Source organism: Oryzias melastigma, linkage group LG16, assembly GCF_002922805.2.
Source record: "Oryzias melastigma strain HK-1 linkage group LG16, ASM292280v2, whole genome shotgun sequence".
In the NCBI taxonomy this organism is placed as follows: Eukaryota; Metazoa; Chordata; class Actinopteri; order Beloniformes; family Adrianichthyidae; genus Oryzias; species Oryzias melastigma.
The window spans coordinates 24,889,029-24,910,428 of NC_050527.1; the positions used below are offsets into that span (position 1 = coordinate 24,889,029).

The 21,400-nt window shown below is 43.5% G+C and overlaps 2 protein-coding genes across 2 annotated transcripts in view; one reads left to right on the forward strand and one right to left on the reverse strand.

Moving 5' to 3' along the window:
• Positions 1–6,242, forward strand: part of mex3a (mex-3 RNA binding family member A) — an 8,265-nt gene extending 2,023 nt beyond the window's left edge. The window contains exon 2 of the mRNA XM_024258293.2: positions 534–6,242. Within this exon, the coding sequence (XP_024114061.1) occupies positions 534–1,651 (1,118 nt within the window). The 3' untranslated portion in view covers positions 1,652–6,242. The remainder of the gene's footprint in view (positions 1–533) is intronic.
• Positions 6,243–6,446: 204 nt separating this feature from the next.
• Positions 6,447–16,929, reverse strand: rab11al (RAB11a, member RAS oncogene family, like). The gene is made up of 5 exons (XM_024258514.2): positions 16,635–16,929; positions 12,494–12,689; positions 11,782–11,975; positions 9,486–9,566; positions 6,447–8,929 (listed from the first exon to the last, which is right to left on the reverse strand). The coding sequence occupies exons 1-5, from the start codon at positions 16,672–16,674 to the stop codon at positions 8,790–8,792; spliced, it is 651 nt and encodes a 216-aa protein (XP_024114282.1). The 5' UTR covers positions 16,675–16,929; the 3' UTR covers positions 6,447–8,789.
• Positions 16,930–21,400: the final 4,471 nt, after the last annotated feature.

Below are 21,400 nucleotides of genomic sequence, written 5' to 3' on the forward strand. Positions count from 1 at the left end.
GGCTCCGTTGGTTGGCCCCTGCCTCACACACCCCCTTCCTCTAAACAGCACGCGTCACAGCCCGTCTGTGGAAAACGCTTCTCTGCTGACCTTAATTTCAGGTCGCTTTAGTCAACCCCCACGCCTGCTTTGGTTTAGAAAACGCTGTTTGAGTCGTTTTAGTCTTGTGTCCTCTGAAGAACCTTCACTTCCTGTCCTGCCATCTTCTCCTTGACCTTAAAAGCACCTGCAGCCCCCCTGAAGAAGCGCTGAAACGCATCCGGCCGGGTCCTGCCCGGATAATTCCTCCTGAGATTACATTAAGCAGCACTCACTCACATTCGGACGCCGTCTGAAAGGCACTTAATAGAGTAAAAGACTCGCAGGATGATCAAAAACAGAGTGGCTGCGAAGCGCGGTCCCAAAGTGAAGCCTACGTGGGCTGAGTGCGGGTTCAGGCGGAGGTCAGGGGTCAGGAACGCCCTCGCTGCGCTCAGACTTAGGCGGAAATAAATGTGGGTCCGATCAGCTGATGCTTCTTTTTGTCCCTGCAGGCTGCAAGATCAAAGCACTGCGAGCCAAGACTAACACCTACATCAAGACGCCGGTCCGGGGGGAGGAGCCTGTCTTCCTAATAACGGGCCGGAAGGAGGACGTGGCCCTGGCCCGCAGAGAAATCATCTCGGCCGCTGAGCACTTCTCCATGCTCCGGGCATCCCGAAACAAGCTGGGGGTGTCCTTCAGCGGCTCCCCGCCCACGCCGCTCCCGGGTCAGACCACCATTCAGGTGAGAGTGCCATACCGGGTGGTGGGGCTGGTGGTGGGCCCCAAAGGCTCCACCATCAAACGCATCCAGCAGCAGACCTGCACCTACATCGTTACCCCCAGCCGGGACCGCGACCCCGTCTTTGAGATCACCGGGTCGCCTAGCAACGCGGAGCGGGCCCGCGAGGAGATCGAGGCCCACATCGCCTTCCGAACGGGCGGCCTGCACGACCACAACAACGAGAACGACTGTCTGGGGCCGAACGGCGGGAGCAGCCCGGCGAGCAGCGGCGGGCTGGAGAGCCGGCTCCAGCAGGTGTGGGGGCTGCAGGGGGGTCAGCGCAAACCCCTGACCAGCAACTACCGCCAGAACTTCTCGGATGCCATGGTTGGAGGCGGGGGTGGGGGAGACTACAGCAAGGGCAGCTTCTCCAGCCCGGGGGAGAAAACTTGCTCCTACTTCGGGTCTGAGGGCACGCAGAGCTGGGGCGACCCCGACTACCCCAAACAGGTGGCCTTCTACGCCCAGCAGCGCTCCAAGAGCTTCGGGGGCCTCCCGCTGCCCCTGACCAGACTGTCCCCCGGCCTGCCCGAGCCCTGCGGGGGCAGCACCACCAACAGCTCCTCGGTAGTGTCCGGCTCACCTCACGCCCAGGCCCGCCGCGCCCACAGCGAGCCCACCTCGGCGGGCGAGGGCTTCCCCGGCCGGATGCCGGTGCCGGACTCGCCCCCGGCCGGCGTGCGGGACTGCATGACCTGCTTCGAGAGCAAGGTGACGGCTGCCCTGGTGCCCTGCGGCCACAACCTGTTCTGCATGGAATGCGCCATCCGAATCTGCGAGCTGAACCACCCCGAGTGCCCGGTGTGCCACACCCAGGTCACTCAGGCCATCCGGATATTCTCCTAAGGAACCGCCCCGTTTTTACTCTCAGTTTGTCAGTGTTTCTCCAGCGATGAGTTCCTCTTCTTATGATTATTACTATTCTACACCTTTGTTTTCAGAAAATTTTAAACCAATCAAGCAGATATTTTAGAAGGCCCTGCTTGCTTTACTAAAAAGTCTAAGAAATATTTTTAAGTTTTCCTTTTTTATATATATACATATATATGCATATATATTTTATAAAAATTTTGTTTATAAGAGACGTATAGAACCTTGCTTTTTGAGTTTTTGACTGCTGCTGTTTTTCATTCATGAATCACAGAGTGGGCACACAGTAATGTGAACCTTTTTATGATCCGATCTTTGGGTTGACGCTGAAGCTGGAGGACGCTTGTCGAGGACTGACCCCGAAGGACAAAGGAACAAAAAAATGCACCTTACAATCATCTCGGCGTAAAACAGGATTGAATTGCGGCGCGGTTCTGGACTCTGGTGTCGTTGTGAAGCAAACAAAAGGCTGAATGTGGGTTTGTGGGGAGCCGGCGGAGGTTAAACGCTGCCTTCCTGTCGCGGCCTCGGCAGGTCCCGGCTTCTCGGTGGAGGGGGGGGTGGGCACGTGGGTCCGAGCATTGATTTCACTTGTGAGGCCAAAAAGGCCCTGGAGCCGGTCCAGCTGGCCCGCCGCTCAATGTCCCGCCTGGTCACTCGGCCACAAAGCGCTCCTGAGCGGCGTTTTGTGAGGGCGCCGCCGCCCTGCCGCAATTAGCAGATCTGTACAGGAGCAGGTGTTTCACGGCGCACGCTGACCCCCTGAGCTGGGGGCCTCAGCCCCCTTTTCTTTCCCATTTTCAGTCTGGGAGGGGTTCTTTTGCGTCTGCTGCTGCTCGGGGGGGGCTTTGTCTGGGCCCGGTAGTGGCGTGGGGGCTGCGGAGCTCCGACACGGCCTGGATCCGCTCATTCACAATTAGGCAAATGGGTCGGTCCAGGTGCGGGCCGTGTATGCCTGTGTGTTTGCAGGGAGGGGGGCGGCTGGGCAAGCGGGACCCCCATTCTCTATCCTTTGCCTCCCCCACTTTTTCTTCTTTTCTAGCTCAACTGGGGGGAAAAAAGAAGAGGGGGGGTCTCTTTTGTCCCCAAATGCACCACAGACTGGAAGCTGGCAAAAATATTCATGTTACCTGGTTAGACTTTGATCACGTCAGGATCACATGATCAGATGAGCAACCCCCCCACATCGCCCCCTCGACTGAAATGAAATCAGACGATTGTGATTGACAGGAGATCCGAGGAAACGCCCCGTTTAAGCAGAATCGAATTACACACCCCCTGCGCCCCAGCCCAGCCAGGGGGGAGGGGGTGCTGCAAGAGTGGGGGTAAGGATTAGAGCTGTTGAATGATAGTGCAGGGGGGGTTAAAGGAAAAAAAATAATGAGACTCTGCAGACCGAGCCACTCCATTGACGGTCTTTCAGGAGCTGCTGTCACATGGTGGCCATGCATGGTGCCCCCCTCCCCCCTATAGGTGTGACACTGTAGAAGAGGATGGGGGGAGGGGGGATGCACATTTTTGGCCAATGCTTGTTTTGTTTTTTTACATTTTTTTTAATATAATTTTTTTTGTTGCCTTAACGTTTTTTATCGTAGCATCTTTGATGGAAGCGTTCCCAAGAAACACGAAATAAAAGCAGTTATTTTTGGATAAAGAAGAATGTGAATCAAGCCGTTTCAGGTGGGGAGGGGGGTGGGCCTTCAGGATTTTTAGGCTCCTTTCAAAACAACACATTACTTCTGATCGAAACTAGAAAACGAAGCACCTTATTTAAAACGAAAACACATTTTGATGGAAACCAAACCGACCCGTGATGGTGAAAGAGAACTCAAATCTGACAGACGTGCACATAAGGATTCCCTATCATTTTGTTGGTTTGATGCTGGTTCTGAGGCGGTCCGGTGACGAGGACGTTTATGGGAGAAGTCCTCCTTGTAAATACAGTTGGGAGGAGGCGCACAGACCCGCTGAAGCGAGGGGTATTTTCACAGGAGGAGGGGGTAGATCTTTTATAAACCCTCCTCCGTTATAGTATATCAGATAGATCCATACGTGTTGATAAATATTATTTTACCTCCATCCAAATATAGAGATAAGTTTACCAGACTCTAATAAAGATCCTTATATGAACCATCCCATCTGTAAATGTTTATTAGCGTTTTCCCAACAGAAAGAAACGGCTTTTATTTATCAGACGAAAAGCAATAATCCGCCTGCTTACTCAGCATTTTTTTATTTTTATGTTTTAAACAGTCTTACATTGCGCATCAATCACAAACTTGAGGATTACTTCTGGGTTTTTGAGGACGCTGTTCTTTGGAATTTTTCCACAATCATCCTTAATCATGTTTGTTTGTTTGTTTTGCACCGCCTGGTTTTCTTTTCTTTGAAAAGGAAAAAGTAGCCAAAGAACAAAAAAAAAAGAAGAGTTTATGAACTCGATAAAGTCCGATCCGTCAAATTCCATCCTGGCACTTTGGTTCGTAAGTCTTAAGTTTAACTGCATGTTAGTGAAATATAGTAACATAGGTAAGATTTATCGGAAACGTTAAGATCGCCTAAAGATTTGTACAAAAGCTTTAAGACTTTAAAGTGAACATTGGTTTGAAACCACATATTTACAGTGTAGTTTAACTGATCCATATTATTATTATTATTATTATGATGACTCCTAAGAGTATGCTAAGTCTTGTTGTCCAGCAGCAGCTACTTTGAGGGCGGGGCGACTCATTCTTGTTAGTATTATTTACAATATTGTATTAATCTTACTATTACAGTAGATGTTTTTCCTTCTCTTAATATCCAAAAGCTCTTTTTATGCATTTTATGTAGAATCCCTTTTAAAGGAGTGATAGGAAATCCTTATTTTCAATGGATGCACTTAAGCAAACGTACCAACATGTCACAAATAGAAAGAAGCAATGCATTTGAATGTAAAGAGACACAGCTGAAAGGGGGGGGCGGCCCCTCTGCTCCCCCTTCTGTCGATTTCTATACGTCAGCTTTAAGTTTGTTTGTTTGTTTGTCTTTTTTTAGGAAAGAATTTGCAACGAGTTTTCAACTTAGTCTATATTTGAGTTCTTCCGCATACATTTATAGAAAGTAACTTAAAAATGAATAAAAAAAACATATTACAGTTTCTCTAATCTATTTTGCTAACATGGGCTATTATTTCATAGAAAGCAGAGGAAAAAAGAAGTCAGTATCTGGATGTTATTTATGAAAAATAAAAAAAATGAAGCAACATATTTATGGGTAACCTTGAGACGTTTTGTTTTTTAATTAAAATGACAAGAAGTTAATATATTTCTAAACACAGGAAGTCAGTTTCTACTAAAATGAGAAGTTTTATTTATGAAAGTTATGGAAACTTTTTTCCGAACGAGTCTCTTATAGCTGAAATTTTAACTTCAGACGTGCGTCGCCTCAACATCTGTGCGTCCCGCGCGGAATAATGACAGAAAATAATAGAATATTTTTTAGGATTTGGAGATATTTTAGTCACAGAGCTTGGATTTTGTGCCTCAATTCTCTATTTTTCTTGCATCAGCATGGTTTTCAGTGCTGCTTGCTGTAAACCCCTCGTCCCCCTCGTTAACTGACTGACTGACTGAAACTCATCGCTCATTTCCTCTGTAATCTAAACTCACTTTTTCTTCTAGAAATGTTAGAGAACTGCTTGGAATGGATGAGGCAGCCGTGACCCTCCGTCCGTCCGGCCGTTAGGGCTGCACATTCCCTGAACACTCACTCCACCTCTACATCCGCCATCGCTCCCATCGATCTGCCGATCGGTGAGTGCCATCGCCCGATCGGCGCTCGATGGGCGCGCGCTGTAGATCTATGTAACTAGACGCACACACAGACACACACAGCAGATTCATTACCGTGGTAGTTTGCATGTATGTTGTATGGTCACTTAGACCGGAGGGGCGGCGCCGGAGGGCCCGGTCCGCCTCTCCGCTGTAGATTTTCATAGTTGGAGTCTCTAGAGTTTGAGCCAGACCACCTCAGCCCCACGCAGAGGCCCGACCCGCTGGTGCCGTTTGGCTCTGGCGGCGCTGGTTCTTCCTGAGAGGCCGATACAGTCCGACAGTTTGTCTTTGGTAGCGTTTCCAATTTTTCCGGCACAGTGGAGGTGTTTCATACCGGTCTGAAGATAGTGCTCGTAGTGCGTTAGTTTCTGGTTTCTCTGTGAGCAGTGAAGGAGGGTCGCTGCTGCGGCCCTGAGCCAACACTCTGATGGATGGGCAAAAAAAGCTCGACAAAAAACAACAAAAAAAAGACAAAATAAACAAGAAAAAGGAAAAAAAAAAAGGCATAAGAAGTGTTTGAACTCTGTCACAGTGTGCCGTGCCCTTTATGAGGCATGTGATATTGCAGGTTTATTTCTTATAGCACACTTTTTTTTGGTGAATTACATTTTTTGGAGACATTTTTATTATTATTAATATTATTATTATTGTATCTGCTCCATGTTAGTTCTGGTTCTTTGTTATTTTTTCAAGATTGAAGATGTATTGTAAATGTTTCTAATAAAATGGAAATGAAATGATCTCCAGCTGAAGCCGACTCTGGGCGTTTTTTTTCTTCTCCTCAACCAGGAGTCCTGGCGGCTGAATTGATCCTTTGATGATGACCATTAATATTTAATATCAGAAATCAGAGGGCCGAGCTCTCGCTGCAGCACTCTGCAGAAATCTTAAATTACACAGGCCATTATGTCATCGCCCGAAAACCGGGACCGTCGCCCGCAAAGACACGAGAGGCGTCTGTAACAAAGGAGATTTATTTGTACACGTGCAGTCCGGATATACATATGTTAGAATAAAGGTTAAAAAGGCCCGAACCCACAGCCCCCCCCAGGTTATGTCTCGTGTTCGTCGGCGGTCAGCGTTGATGTGGAAACACCATCTGTGTGTCCGTAACCTTTGGACGCGCTCCAGCCCCCTCCTGACGCCACCACTCGCTCCCTTTCCTCATCTATTAAACTATTAGATCCTAACCAACCCCAACGTGGCTGCTGAACGCCGCCCGCCCCCCCTCCCCAGCCCTGACAGGAAACAAAGACGAGTGAGAGCGCGGGCAGACCTCGGGGAGATCCCAGCAGGCAGAGTCTTGTTCCAGTTCCACGCAGACAGACAGCAGGCAGCGCAGGATTTCATTTACAGTAAAACAAGCCGTCTCAGCATCAGAGACCACAGGAGTAGGGCTCTGCCCCCCCCCCACTCCACTACATCATCCCATCAAACATCCATTCAAGCTAGAAGGCAGCAGCAGCAGTAGTGTTGTGCATGCGTTTAAGGCACCCTGGAATCGCCCCCTTGATGCCTCAAAGGTTGAGATGGGGGCGAGGGGGGGTCAGGAGCGCCGCTCACCGACTGACAGGGGCAGCTCTGCAGCCCGGCATGACTCATCCAGAGGAGAGCCAGGGAGGCAAGAAGGCGCTGTTGGAAGGGGGGTGGGGGTGCCCTAAGCCGCCCCGTATGGTCAGACCGACCCCTTCCAGCACATAAACACACAGAAAACCCCTCAGAACCCAAACATTGATCCAAGTCTGCATGAACGCAGATGAGCAGCTGAACATTCTGATCTAGAAAAAGTGGCGAAGGAACATTTCAGATCGTCTTTGTTTACGTCTGACTGTATGTCTGTCTTTATGTCTGAAACTACAGCTGTCTGGATGTCTGACTGTAGGTCTGTCTGATAGTACATCTGGTTGTTTGTCTGTCTGATTGTATGTCTGTACATGTTTACATCTGTCTGGTAGTACATCCGACTGTATGTCTGATTGTGCGTTTGTCTGAATGTCTGTATGTTTGACGGTTTGTCTGACCAACTGTCCGATTGTATGTCCGATTGCACCGTACGTCCTTCTGAACTTGTGTCACGATGTCTGTAGGTCTATATGACATATCGTCTATATCTGTCTTTACATCTGTCTGATAGTACATCCGATTGAACGTCCGACCGTACGCCTGATTGTGTGTCTGTCTGAGTGTCTGATTGAACGTCCTATCATACGTCTGACCAACTATCCGACTGTACTGCAAGTCCTTCTGTCTGTATGTCTGTAGATCTGAACCTACGTCTGTCTTTACATCTGTATGATAGTAAATCCGATTGAATGCCCGATCGTACGTCTGATTGTGTGTCTGTCTGTATGTCTGATTGAACGTCCGATCATACGTCTGACCAACTATCCGACTGTACGTCCCTCTGAGCTTCTGTCTTTATCTCTGTACGTCTGTATATCTGAACCTACGTCCGTCTTTCCATCTATCTGATAGTATATCCGATTGAAGGTCTGACCGTCTTTCTGATTGTGCGTCTTTCAGAGTGTCTGATTGTATGTTTGACTGAACGTCCAACTGTAAGTCTGACCGACTGTATGTCTGATTGTACTATAGATCATTCTTAACTTGTCTTTATGTCTGTATATCTGAACCTATGTCTGTCTTTACTTCTGTCTGATAGTACATCTGACTGTAAGTCTGATTGTATGTCTGCCTGTATGTCTGATTGTATGTCTGCCTGTATGTCTGATTGTACACTCTTCTCAACTTCCATCTTTATATCGTAACCCACATCTGTCTGATTGCACGTCTGTTTGAATGTCTGTTTTTATGTCTTTACATCTGTATTTCTAGACATGCATCCACCTGAACGTCTGTCAATACATCAATACATCTGAATGCACATGTACACATACCTATATATGTGTGCATGTGTATGAAAGTCTGATTGTGTTTGTAACACGTCTGTGTGTAAGTCTAAATCTATATTTATAAATATTGTAACCGTTTGTTGGTACGTCCTCCAACCCTCTTAATGGAAGACAAATAGAAAAGATCAGTCAGAAAAAGGGCGTCAAGTTTGATGTTGTATTGTTTCTGATGATGTAGCTGTTTCGATGGTGGGAGGGGCTCACCTTCATCCCGCCCATTCACTCCTCACACTTCCTGTCCGCTCATCTAACGCCTCTTTACCATCCCTGCTCCTCCTCTTCACTTTCTCTAAGCCTGAGAGAGTCCGTCTACCCGTCTCCGCACCCCTCCCCCTCCCAGTGTCCTCTGGTCTTCTGGACGTGACGGAGAAGGTCGGCGCTGAAGTCTCAGTTGGTCTGGCAGCAGGAGCCCTTACTGGACGAGGTCTGGGTGGGCTCCACGCTGATGGGAACCACATTGGAGGCAGGGGAAAAGTCGCCGTCGGCCCGGCCGGACATCTGCCGCTGTGACACGATGTTGTAGATGGCTGCGAGGAAGAGGAGGAAGAGGAGGAAGTAAGAAGATGCAGAGAAATCTGAGCAACAAATGAGGACAAACAAAAGCACAACTGCAGACTTTTGGCTCCACTCTGGCGGTCCCGCCTGAATGTCAGATAAAAGTGAAGCCTCTCCAATGTTCATCACTCAAAAATCAAACTGAAGATCAGGGAGGACGCCTGCTGGTGTGAAGTTTTTATGAAACTGAAAACATCTGCAGTGATGGACGGCTTCAGGAATCACAAAGTGTAAGAAATGAACTACCCGGGAGGGTCAAGTGGAAGCTTCACGTTTTGAGTGTGTTTAGGGCATTAAGAACTTTATAACCTCAAGCATTTATTTTTCAGATGAGAAGTTTAGCTTTGAAATCACTCCTGCTAAAGAGGACTGCACACTTTAGCTGGGTGTTGCTGCCATCTAGTGACAGGAAAGAGGCAATGCTCTAAAAGTCTACTTTTGAAGAAACAAAATGTTTTTTTAATTGTTTTAAAGGACTGACTTGTTGCAGCCCCTCCAGGCTTGAAGGTAAACAGGTAAAAAGCTGACCTGTCAGAATCGTCTGGAACGCCAGCTCCACGTTAGAAGAGTCCAGCGCCGACGTTTCCAGGAAGGACAAGCCGTGCTTCTCTGGAAAAATGAAAAAAGGGTAAAAAAAATTGGAAACAGAACATAAAAAAGTTCAGAGCAGTGACTTTGTCTTTTACATCTGGACATTCATAAAACGGGTGTGAGTAAACATGCTAATATTGTTAGGCTGTGGGTCTGAGTGAGTCATGGTGGAAAAACCCTGAACTGTGGCCGAAATGCTGTGACAGCCTGAGGGACGCGGGCAACAAACCCTCACATCTGTGACTCTAACGCCAGTATTTAAACAAAAATGAGAGCTCTCTCTCTTTGCTGCAGCGATGTTTTTCAGTTGAGCTCTCCTCTGGAAGCTCAGACGCTTTGCATAGCTCGCCGTCCTCATGTAAACGAGGCGTCAAACTCTGAAAAGCAGGAAACAAAGATGTCCTTTGTTTGCTGCGTTTTTCAGGTTTGAAGAACCTGATGATCAATGCAGACTGAGGAGGAGGCTGCAAGCCATCAGGGGGCGCTGTTCACCTGAGCTCTCAGTCAGAGGAGAGTCCTGCTGCCACACAGAGTTGTGTTTTGTGTTGTTGTGCGCCTGCAAGAGTACAGACAACACAATGCAAGATAGCTTTATTTTTTAACTTATCTGTTCAAAAAGTAGAAGGAAACAAATGAATTGAAGTTATAATTCCAGTTCTTTATATAATTAAATCCTCCATTTTCACTGAATGATTTCAGCTTTATGGTCAGATTTCATGGAAACTCAAAGGTCTCAATATTTTATTTCAAAATAAAACACTAAGAATGTTCAAAAAGACGTGCTGCAGGACTGAGCATGCTCAGTCCGAGCTGTGACCCGGAGCAAAGGTAAGAGACAACCACAGCGGCCACAGGGGGCGCTCTCTGGGAAACTCTAAAGAATTTTCAGTTTTAGGAAAAGAACACTGAACTATTTGATCCTTGCAAAGATATAAAACCTCGCCTTTAGACATTCAAGATATTTAATAAAGTTTGAAGTTGTTCTAACTTCTCTTAGCTCCACACCTTCCAGGCTTCTCTCACGATCAAACAAGAATTTGTCTCATTCAGAGTTAGGATCTAAAAATAATGAAATTATCATTCTTGGCAAAATAAAAACTTAATTTAAGACTAAAAAGAAAAAAAAAAAATGGTTACATTTTTAGAATGTTATTTATAAAGTTCAATAAATGTTTAATTAGACTGGCATTCCTTGTCTTTATTTCACAAAAAAATGTTAGATTTATTATCTAAGAATACACACTAGTTTTTGATTTTATGAGGATTTATCAAGATGGTCCAACTTATACAATAATCGTTTTCTCATTTTGTTCTAAAATGAACAATTTCCACCAATTACACTCATTTTTTTATCACTGTATAAAAAATTAACAACGATAAGGTTCATAAAATTCAAAAATTATAAGCCAAATTTTCTTAGAACTAGCTAAAAAAATTAATATTAGTCTGTATAAGATGTAGTTTGAAATAATTCTATCAGCTGATTTTTCCTTTTTTGAATGCTTGTATGGAACTCCTTAACTCTTGATTTTGACATCATATTATGAGAATTCTTGTTTAAAAAAATAATTACTGCACAGACAAGTGATCTTACAACTTTCTAGTGGTTTTCTTCTAAAGATTAGTGTTCTTTTCCTAGTTTTAGGCTATTAGTAGGCTGCAGCCTAGTAGCTGTTAACTAGTGCTGCCATGATTAGTCGACTGATCGATAACTAATCGACTATTAAAATAGTCCATGACTAATTTAACAGTTGATTATTCATTACTTAATATTATATGGAGTCAGAGTGCAGTAAAGCTGAACAAAATTGTGACCGTTCAGCACCAAAAATGTACTTTTTTAATTATTTGAGTCAGTGAGACCAAAACTTTAATTTTTTTTCCTTATTTCAGATGCCGACCTCATTTGTTTCAATCTTGTTTTAATGCCAGAACCAAATGAAGGACAGAAGCTGCACGATTCATTCAAAGTTTAATAAACTATCATCTTAATTGTCTTTATTTTTAGTTATTTTAAAGCTAATCATGGTTAAGATGTGTGCTTTACATCCACTTTAACATGTCCCGATTAGTCGACTAATAAAATAATGCTTTGTGGCAGCCCTACTGTTAACAAGTAGGCTGCTACTTGTTTTTGCAGAGAAGTCAAAACCTCCATGAGGATACGTGACTCGCTCTGCAGCACCGACCCAGGAAGCGATGACATCAGACGAGTGCATCATCAGAGGAGTACCTGCAAAGGCCTTGGCCTCGTCTGTGGGCACCGCCCTCAGGTGGCGCAGGTCGCTCTTGTTGCCCACGAGCATGATGACGATGTTGCTGTCGGCATGGTCCTGCAGCTCCTTCAGCCAGCGCTCGGCGTTCTCGTAGGTCAGGTGCTTGGCGATGTCGTAGACCAGCAGCGCTCCGACGGCTCCGCGGTAGTACCTGCAGCGGGAGAGCGGCGCCACACGTCACCTCCTCACACAAATGAGCGCCGGCTGACCGGCTTCACACACGTGCGAGTCTGATTCACAGACGGAAGTTGTTACGAAGACAATTCCTGCTGAGTCCAGACAAAGAGGAACGTCCTGAATCACTTCTGGAAATGTTTCTGCTTAGCTTTCAGCACAGAGGACGGATGCTCTGCTCTATGCTGAACATCAGAGAACGCTTTGCTTTACGAAGTAGCTGGAGGGTTCATGAACGCCACACAGAGAATCTCCTCAGAAAGAAGCTTTTAATCCTGAACCTTCACAAAAAAGGTCACCTGGCCCTGATTTAACCTTTTTCCAAAAACCTACAGGCAGCAGAGAGATCTAAAGAACCAAACCTGAGCTTAAAGATCCGGTTCTTTACTTCTGAACCCATTTCTTCAATCGCTTCATCGTCTCTGTTAGTTCAGACTTAAATCTGGAACAGTCATGGATGCGAGATGTTCAGCTCAAACACAGCGAAGGACTCACGCTGACGTAATGGCTCGGTATCGCTCCTGGCCCGCCGTGTCCCAGATCTGCGCCTTGACGGTCTTCCCCTCCACCTGGATGCTGCGGGTGGCGAACTCCACCCCGATGGTGCTCTTGCTCTCCAGGTTGAACTCGTTGCGGGTGAAGCGGGACAGCAGGTTGCTCTTGCCCACACCGGAGTCTCCGATCAGAACCACTGCAGGAGAAAAAGACAGGTGAAAACCGGCAGGAGGACACGCCTCTCACCCCTCCACGCGTGACCTCCAGACGCCGCTCTGCAATGAACTGAGCTCTGATCACTTTTTGTTTGTTGCTGGCTGAATCTTTCACAATAAAAGTCCTAATTCAAAAGGAGCGTCTATTCAGTCATAAGTAGAAACGCTTTAAATTGAAACAGGAAGTGAAAGGTTTGTGGCTAATGCCAAGGATTGCAACCCAGTGACATCCGGACTGAATTATAGTAGGGAAACACCAAATTAAAATGACATGAGCAGAAACAGACTGAAAGATGACGTCACCGCACAATATTCTTATTTAAAGTACTGGTTCTTTTTTTATCCTTTTTTGTTTGTTTCTAAATAAAATCAACTGCAAAGATAATAGTTGATATTGTACCGCTCAAGCAAAGATCAGTGATGTTTTTAAACATATGTCAAATGTTCCAGAAACTGTCAGATGTGAATGAACATACAGAACACAACTTCCTGTTTAATCACCACGTTTTTAGAGAGTACTTTGATACATAACACTGGAGAAAAACATGATGAATCACATGTGAGAAAGAGGGAGAATTAACGTAAATGAAAGTATTCAGGAGCACATATGAGTTTTATCACATACAGATGATAATTAAGGTTATGAATGTCACATTGACTGTATAAAGCCGCGTTTCCACTGACTGGTACAGTACAGTCCGATTGGCTTTTGCTACGTCATGCTTTTTATGTTGTTTGAAAGAAGAGTGGCTTTCTTTTGTCATAATGACTTTCTGCCAATCAACGGGATTCACCAGTAGCTCTGCGCCAACTGTTCATTTTTCTATAAACCTATAACCAATGGGTACCCAATGGGGGCTTCATGGGTCTATTTTATGATGGAAATGCTCAAAATACCAGACTGGGCCGTACCGCTCAGTGGAAAGGAGATACAAGAGAACCGGACAGAGTGTGTTTGACGTCCTTCATAGAAAATGGCTTTGGCTCTGTATAGAAGTCAATTCAGTTGCCCATTTTCGCAATATGGAGGCCACCATGTTGGTGCCAGATATCGTCAGTAAGCAGTGATTGGTACGAGTCGATCTGAGTCAACACTTTGATGTCAACCACTTTAAAAATGAGGGTTATCAAGAACACGTTAAAAAAAATGTATCAGAGCAGGAATAGTTATTCTGACCAGTAGAACGGTCTTTGGAAGTCTGTGAGATTTTGGCCTCTTGGAGCCAGCAGGTTCTTCCTGTTTGGAACGCCAGGGGGAATCACTCAGTCCAATTCTTATACATAGTCAATGGTTTGACTTCAAACTGAAGATAACTTTTAAATCTGTTCCACACTTTTGCAGCTTTGTTTACACCGCCCTTTGCAACATGCGTTCCAACAGTCTCTTGCAATGAAAAGTCTTTGTAAATACAAATAAATTAACATTTTGGGTAAAAATTCTCACATTTCTACAACCGTTTCCAGGCCATATTTGGCAACTGAACGTTCATCAAACTTTGACCACTCAGCGACTCATCTCTGGTAGTGATGAACGGATTTTGGTTTATCTGGTGAAATTATTCACAGTTACGAGCCTGACAAGTTTTTAGTTTATTTTCCAAATCAAGAAAGGCAAGACCATTCTACTGACATGATGGTAATCCACATCCACCATTGCAAGGAGGCTGCCAATGAACAGAACTGTTTCTGTTTGGTACCCAAATTGCAAGATTTGAACCGATTCAACATTTTGCATATTAATATAATATTTAAAAAAAGAAGAAGAAATAGAGGCCCCTCCCTGCTTGTCCAGTGTTAAAGTGGATCCAGGAATTCAAATAATTGTGTATTTTGTGTTACAAGCACAGAATTTGACATGAACGTACCTATGGAGCCCTTCAGTCCAAAAAGCAGACTAGAAACGAGAAAATCCAATATTTCAAAATATGAACGGCCAATGTGGTTGAGACTGTGGCAAATAGACACCGACTATTTTTGTGACATCTTTACAAATGTCTGCCATTTTGGAATTTTCTGGTTGATGTTGTGCTTTTCTGAAAGAGGGGATTCTAAGGTACATTTGTGGCACATTTGGTGTTTGTAGCACAAAATGCACAACTTTTCTGAAATATCAAATGAACTATTTAAGTCATTGACGAAATGAACTCCACGCATATTCTTGAATGGGCGTCAAATGCCTGGTGTGTACGTAGCTTTCAGTTTTGTACATAACAAGATAAACCAACCATTACATCAATATTAATGATTAGGTAAACTCTATGATTTCTGTGTTCATTTTTCTGTGACTTCAAGGTACTTTAATACAGCTTAGACAAGTTAAAAGCAAAGTTTGTATCTCTGGGGAACAGATAAGATTATAAAACATTTAAAGGTTTATTTAATCTCAAATGGACAAGTACTGAAAAATGATGGTATGTAAGGGTCAAAGACTTGTCAGAAAGATGAATGCGTCATACCAGACTGAATAAGTTTGATGTTTTTTAAATCCAAATGAAACTCTGAGAATCCTCCAGTCTTTGTTGGGATAAGAAGCATCACTCCAGGGTTGGTTAAGGAGATACCTTTTATGATTTGTTGTTCCTTTAATGCTAAACAAATCTGGATCTGCTCCCATCGAGCAGGGCGGATCATCAGGGTGGATCTAATTAAGGCTACTTCCACAATAGTCAGGTGAGTCAGTCTGCTAAAAGGAACCTACAGCAGCGACTCACCACCCCGATGTTGGGAAACAGGAACAGGAGTGTTGAAACTGGTAAGCAGCTGGCCTTCAAAGGAGCAGCGCTCACTCTGAAGGAAGCCACGATCCAGCTCAGTTGTGAAGTTAGTCTTTTCACTTTCACAAAAGATCCTGGGGTGGAGGAGAAAATCATTATGCAAGTCCTCCCAGACTGGTGAGGCTGGCAGCATTCACACCCAGTCACCTGCCATTGTTCCGCCTCAATTGTTCAGCTCAATGACAAGAGAGCAAACCATCATATCACACAGGGCTGCACCTCAATCACTGACTGACTATAAGAATGAAACCAGATCACACAGCTGGTTCCACAGCTAATAACTCTTCATTACTGCCTATTCTGATTCATTTCTGCAGACAACTGTCTTTCTGACAGCTGACTGTACAAAATAAAGACGCCTTTATGGGCCTGAAAGCCGTAAAAAAAAAGTTGAGTTTCTGCCGTAGGGAACAAAAAATGACTCAGCCTGAATCACTGAACAAGAGAATCGAGGGAACAATATCAAGCAACACCTTCATCAGCATTCTTGAGGAGATTCAGACAAATTCCATCAAAGCCAGAGGAGTCTCCGAGGGCAGGTGACTGTCGCACAACCCCAGTTTTTTCATGGCCAAACATTCTTCATGCAGGTATTTCCAGTTTGGCAGCACATGCTTGTTTAGAGATCTGAGTAAGAAAAGGCCAGGATGGCTTCAGATCTGCTCACTTATCATCTGAAACAAAGCCTCCACCCCCACACACACCTGTAACTACACCTTTGATACAAAATGCCACATCATGACGTGTCAACAAACGTTATGGCCTATTAAAACTGGTTTCTGGCCTCATGTGTGGTATTCTGTTAAACTAAAACTAAATTTATTTGTATAAATATTCAAACTTGAAGATAAAACATGTTTAAAACATCAGATTCTCTACTACACAGGGAGTGATTTTTACGTTAATTTGAAATAAATGTACATTTTTAATTTATAATGTTTACATTTACATGATATAACTGAAGTCAGGACCTGTGATGGTTTTCAGGGACAAACTGGTGCGGCGTTCAGGGTCACAGAGTCGTGCGGGAAACAGCGAAAGTCCCGGAGCAGGTGCTTGTGGGAGATCCGCGCGAGGGCAGCGACAGTCCGGCATCAAATGACACGGACTCCCGGGACATTCTCGAGCTGAAGGCCACACACACACACTCACCTTTAAACAGGTAGTCGTACTCGTCCTCCCTGTTCGTCATCGTTGCTCCGCTTCGGCGACGCTACGAATTTAGTCGAACTTGTGTCGGTTTTCTTCGACGAACACCACCTGGAAACTCACGGAGACGACCGCGGCGTGGCTTTCAAACGTCAAGTCGCCGTCAGTCGACGACACGATGCTAACTGTGGTCCTTTTCTCCGACGGAAAACTTTCGACGCGTCCTCTCCTCTTCGCCTGTCACTTGCCATCACCAAGGCTGCGCGCGCAACGTCAGTTCCTCAGCCCCGCCCCCCGCTCGCTCCGAATAGTCAATGGCCGACGGACACCTGCTTCTAGCGGCCACAGGATTGGCCCGTTTTGCTGTCAATCACTCTTCGTTAGCATACATGTCGTCATCTGGCAGCAACAGGTAACGTGGAGCCTCAGGTTAGCGAGAAACAATGCAGCTAAGTTTACAGTGCTGTTCAGGAAGAACACACCGAGTGTTAGCATAGCTGTCTGTGGGAGGGTTGTTTTCTTTTATTAAAGTATATCAGCCAAACATAGAATTTAAAATTAGGTTAATAATTTTATTTTGATCAAAAATAGATCCAAAATGTAACTGTAAAAAAGTACAATCTAACCTAGAGGTCGCAGAAATACCTGAAACAATAGCTTGTTCTGTTTTGCCTTTCTTAGCATGAATCACAGTGATAAATCCTGAGCTTGCACAGGTAAAGGAGGTAACTACTGGTGCAAAGTCACCTGTTGAGTCTGCCTCAGGGATGAGAAGCTCATAACGTCCCATTATGAAGGCGTCCATGGGCTAACATCAAACCACAAATCTCGTGATATTCAAAAAGAGAATATTTATGGAGATGTTGTAGGTGTCTCAGACCTGTCTCTACTGTAAAGAAGTATGGGGAAATAACTACCAATCCTCAGTACACCCATTATACATGTTACAAAATCAAGCAGTTGGGATTATGCATAAAGTAGGATACCTGGACCACACTAACCAACTTTTTATAGTCTAAATCACTAAAATTACAAGATCGCATAAATTATCAAACAGCCCAAATAATATGCAAAGCATATAACAATGTATTACCATACAATATTCAGAAACTTTTCATGCTGAGAGATGATTCCCATAAATTAAGTGGAACAGGGAAATTCAAACAACCTATAATACGCACAAAAAATAATTCTGTGTGTTGGTATGTGGAGTAAAATTGTAGAAAAATCTAAGTTTGGAATAAAAGCAATGCAATAATATATACTTGTTTAAAAAAAGTTATAAATGTGTGACATGGACAAAATACAAAAATTCCTGATATATGTATAATAGCAGCATGCTTGAATATTTGCAGTAGTAGACAAAATGTTTAATGACAAAAAAAAGTATGTGTGTATGTTTATATATAAATATATGGTTATTATTCTATATATGTTGTACATTCTGTTGATAGAGAATATTGTTATTACATTTAACTTATTATTATTATTATTATTAAAAGTTCCCAGTAATGTAATGGCCAATTTATAATGAAGTATGGGGCTGACTTTAATAAGCACACTCTGCCAACCACCTTTCAAATATGGATGTAAGATATAGTATTGAGTCAGTTGAGTTAATACAGACTTGACTGTAGCATATAACTATGTATAAATCAACATGTTTGAATAAACTAAAAAAAATTAGTCTCTAAATCAGAGGAAATCTTAAATGAGATCTTAACATTGTTGTATAAATAATGTGTGCCAAATTTAAGCCTTAGTTTGAATTTCTCAAAGTCACCATTGACTGTATATAAGAACTGGACTGTGTGAGTGTGATATCACCCAATGGCTTGCATCTCCCAGGAAATGAAGTAAATTTGGTCTCCATTTTTTTTTTTTGGCAATATAGACACCACCATGTTGGGACCATGTCACTCAATCCTCATATGCAGTCAGTGGTGGTTATATAACATTTTGCAATAGGAACTTTAAAAAAAAAAGTGTATTTCAGCAATTTTGAGTCTCCAGGTTTTGAAATTAGTGAACTCGTTATCCAAAGCCGCTTCTAATTATCTGTAAATCTATTGGCAGATGTTGGCCAAATTTGAATTCCTCCCCCGCCCTTATTGTATTTGAAGTGATACAGATATCCGAAATTGGGACTTCGAGTTCTATATCCCTATGGTGTATGGTGAGGCGCCTTACGGTGTGCCGCAGAGGAGAAATAAATTTCTTCTAGCGGGTGTGCTCTGAAGCACAGAAGTTTATATTTAAATGTAAGTAATGACTTTTTGTTATAGTATGACTTTTTCAAGTCATAAAACTGATATTATTATGTATTCAGCTCCTTGCTGACATAGGTGACCGGCAAATAATAATGATGTCATCTAGGGTTAATGCCGTCCAAATTCGAGGACACTACTTTTCCACAACTCTGGAGGGCTAAATGTAGGGGTAGGGAGAAGTCCTAGAGGTAGGGGAAGAATTCAGATTCACCCTTAGTCAATGTCACGCCAACAAAAAGTGTCAGCTGCCTTTACATTTGTTTTAACAATAATTTTGAACAGAAGATTTTTCTTATCTAAATGAAGAAGAAAAAAATGCCTGAAACCATTAATCCCCTAACAACATTGACAGCTTAGTGACCAGATGCTTTACTTTCCAAAAATTATCATGTTATAATCTCTGAGGTCTTTCAAGTTTGGCTTTAATCAAACTTGGCATCGACCTAAAACATCTCCAAGTGTCTCAATTTGTTCAAATCCAACTTTCTGACCAAAACCTCGTGTCTCGTTCTTGTAGAGAACATGATAGAGACTTTGTTTGAAAAGTACAAAGCAGTCCAAATCAAAGTTCTTGTGAGTCTTCAGCCTGTTCTTTTTCCAGCTGCCCTTACCTGATTCCAGGTTCTGATTGACTAAACACACCTGATCCAAGAGCAACTGGAACAAGGAAGCTGGAAATGAACCAGGAGCAGGGTTGGGTAGGGTTGTGTAACCCTTCAAGCAAAGCAAACTTTTGCTGTGTTTTTCAGTTACTTGTAAAAATAAAACAGCATCTAACATGCTAACTGAGGCTTGCAGTGTCATTGTTCATGTTGTTCCTTTTTTTTCTCCTTCTATCTTGAGAAGTTCATGCTTAAACGCATGGTAAATGCAATAATGTGAAATGTCTTCAAGCAGCTGACAATGAGTGACATCCATTAGAGAAACCTCTCAGCAGAACCTGCAAGTGAAAAGACTTTACTTTTGAAACGATTGGCAGGTCGTTATGGACATTAAAGTGAAGAAACATGATCATTTTGAATGTTTACCACCAGATCTCCAACAATTAGACACAGTTGACAAACTAGCAGCAAACAGTCTATTCTTTTGCAATCATATGACCTTAAAACCCCCGTGTCACTGTCTGGGAAGTTTACAAACTGCATTGAATGCTTTTTAGTTCACTTCCTAGTTTTCTGCTTAGCTGGGGTGCATGTATTGGTGGCTCAAACACTTACAAATGAGTCCAAGCCATTTTGGACTATTAGGATTATGGTTATCATTCTTCATGATCTACTAATAAATCACTTAACATGCTTACAAACCCATCAATTCCACTCACACTAAATGTCAGCATCATTGCATAATCTGGATTCTCGGGTTAAAACATGTATCCCATCTGATTTGCAGAATAATCTGCAGAAAATTTCCAAAGAAGAGAGTCTGTCTCAAACTAACATTTCATTTGATGCAACAATGGGGACACTGTGGGCGGATCAGGGGAAAACTTTGGTTGCTAAGGAAAGTTGCAATACTTAGTTTGACAGAATGGCAGGAAAATTAGTACATGTATTTATTAGCCTAAGACATGCAATAAATATTACAGTTGCAATGGACCCAATACAGTGGAGAAGCAGTTATAATGAGCTAAAGATGGCCAAAGAGTATTAAACTGCACTTTTCATTGTGATGTCAAACAATATATTCATCAGGAGCTCTTAGTGCTTATGCTCCACAGGAGGCTGATGGAAGGTTGAGGTTGGAGTCTTTGAACTACCACTCTGATTGTTAAATTGCCTCATAAGTTGTCTGTGCTTGATGGGTTGTAACATTTCTTCCTTTATTTAAACCTATTGATGAATAATTAGTAACATCTAGTTTCTACTTCCTTTCCTATTCAAACAAAAACAGGAGCATTTTCTTTTCACAGATTGCTTCTGCCTTTTGTGTTGTTGCAGATTTTCTTAGGTTGATTCAGTAATTTTGTTGCATCTAAATGAAAAAATTGTAAAGTTTCACTTAATTTTTATGTCAAATTTATACCTTCAAAGCTTTAAAAACCTCATTTATGATCAGGATGCATCAACCTGTAAAAACATAAGTCATCTACACCCAGTTTTAGGAAGGCGCCATTGTCAGGGAGTCTAAGCATTTATGGAATTAAGCTTCAAAAGATCATAACAGCAGAAGTCCTGTGTCTAATGAAGGGCTGTTATTTTCACCCCATCCTGTTTCTGTCATCCAAACTCCATCCGACCCCCAAAAATGACAGGTCCTTTAGGAACTGACACTGAATTTACTTCAACACTGCCTGCTCTTGAAATGCCACGCTGCCCCTCTAAAGCAGAGTCATCATCATCATTGTTCTGGTGTGGGCCAACTTTAATTGGGCCAACTCATTATCTGAGCCCAGTCAGAGGAAAAGCAGATATCATGGTTGAGCAGGTTGTGCCGCCCTGTTCTTCTGCTAAGGACTCCTGTTCCTCCTCTGAACTTTCACCACATCTCTCCTCCAAATGT

Coding starts and splice junctions, on each gene's coding strand:
- rab11al (XM_024258514.2), bottom strand. CDS start 16,674: ATGACGAACAGGGAGGACGAGTACGACTACCTGTTTAAAG. Junction 12,690..16,634: donor GTACGACTACCTGTTTAAAG/GTGAGTGTGTGT, acceptor TTTCTCCTGCAG/TGGTTCTGATCGGAGACTCC. Junction 8,930..9,485: donor GTTCCAGACGATTCTGACAG/GTCAGCTTTTTA, acceptor TCTTCCTCGCAG/CCATCTACAACATCGTGTCA.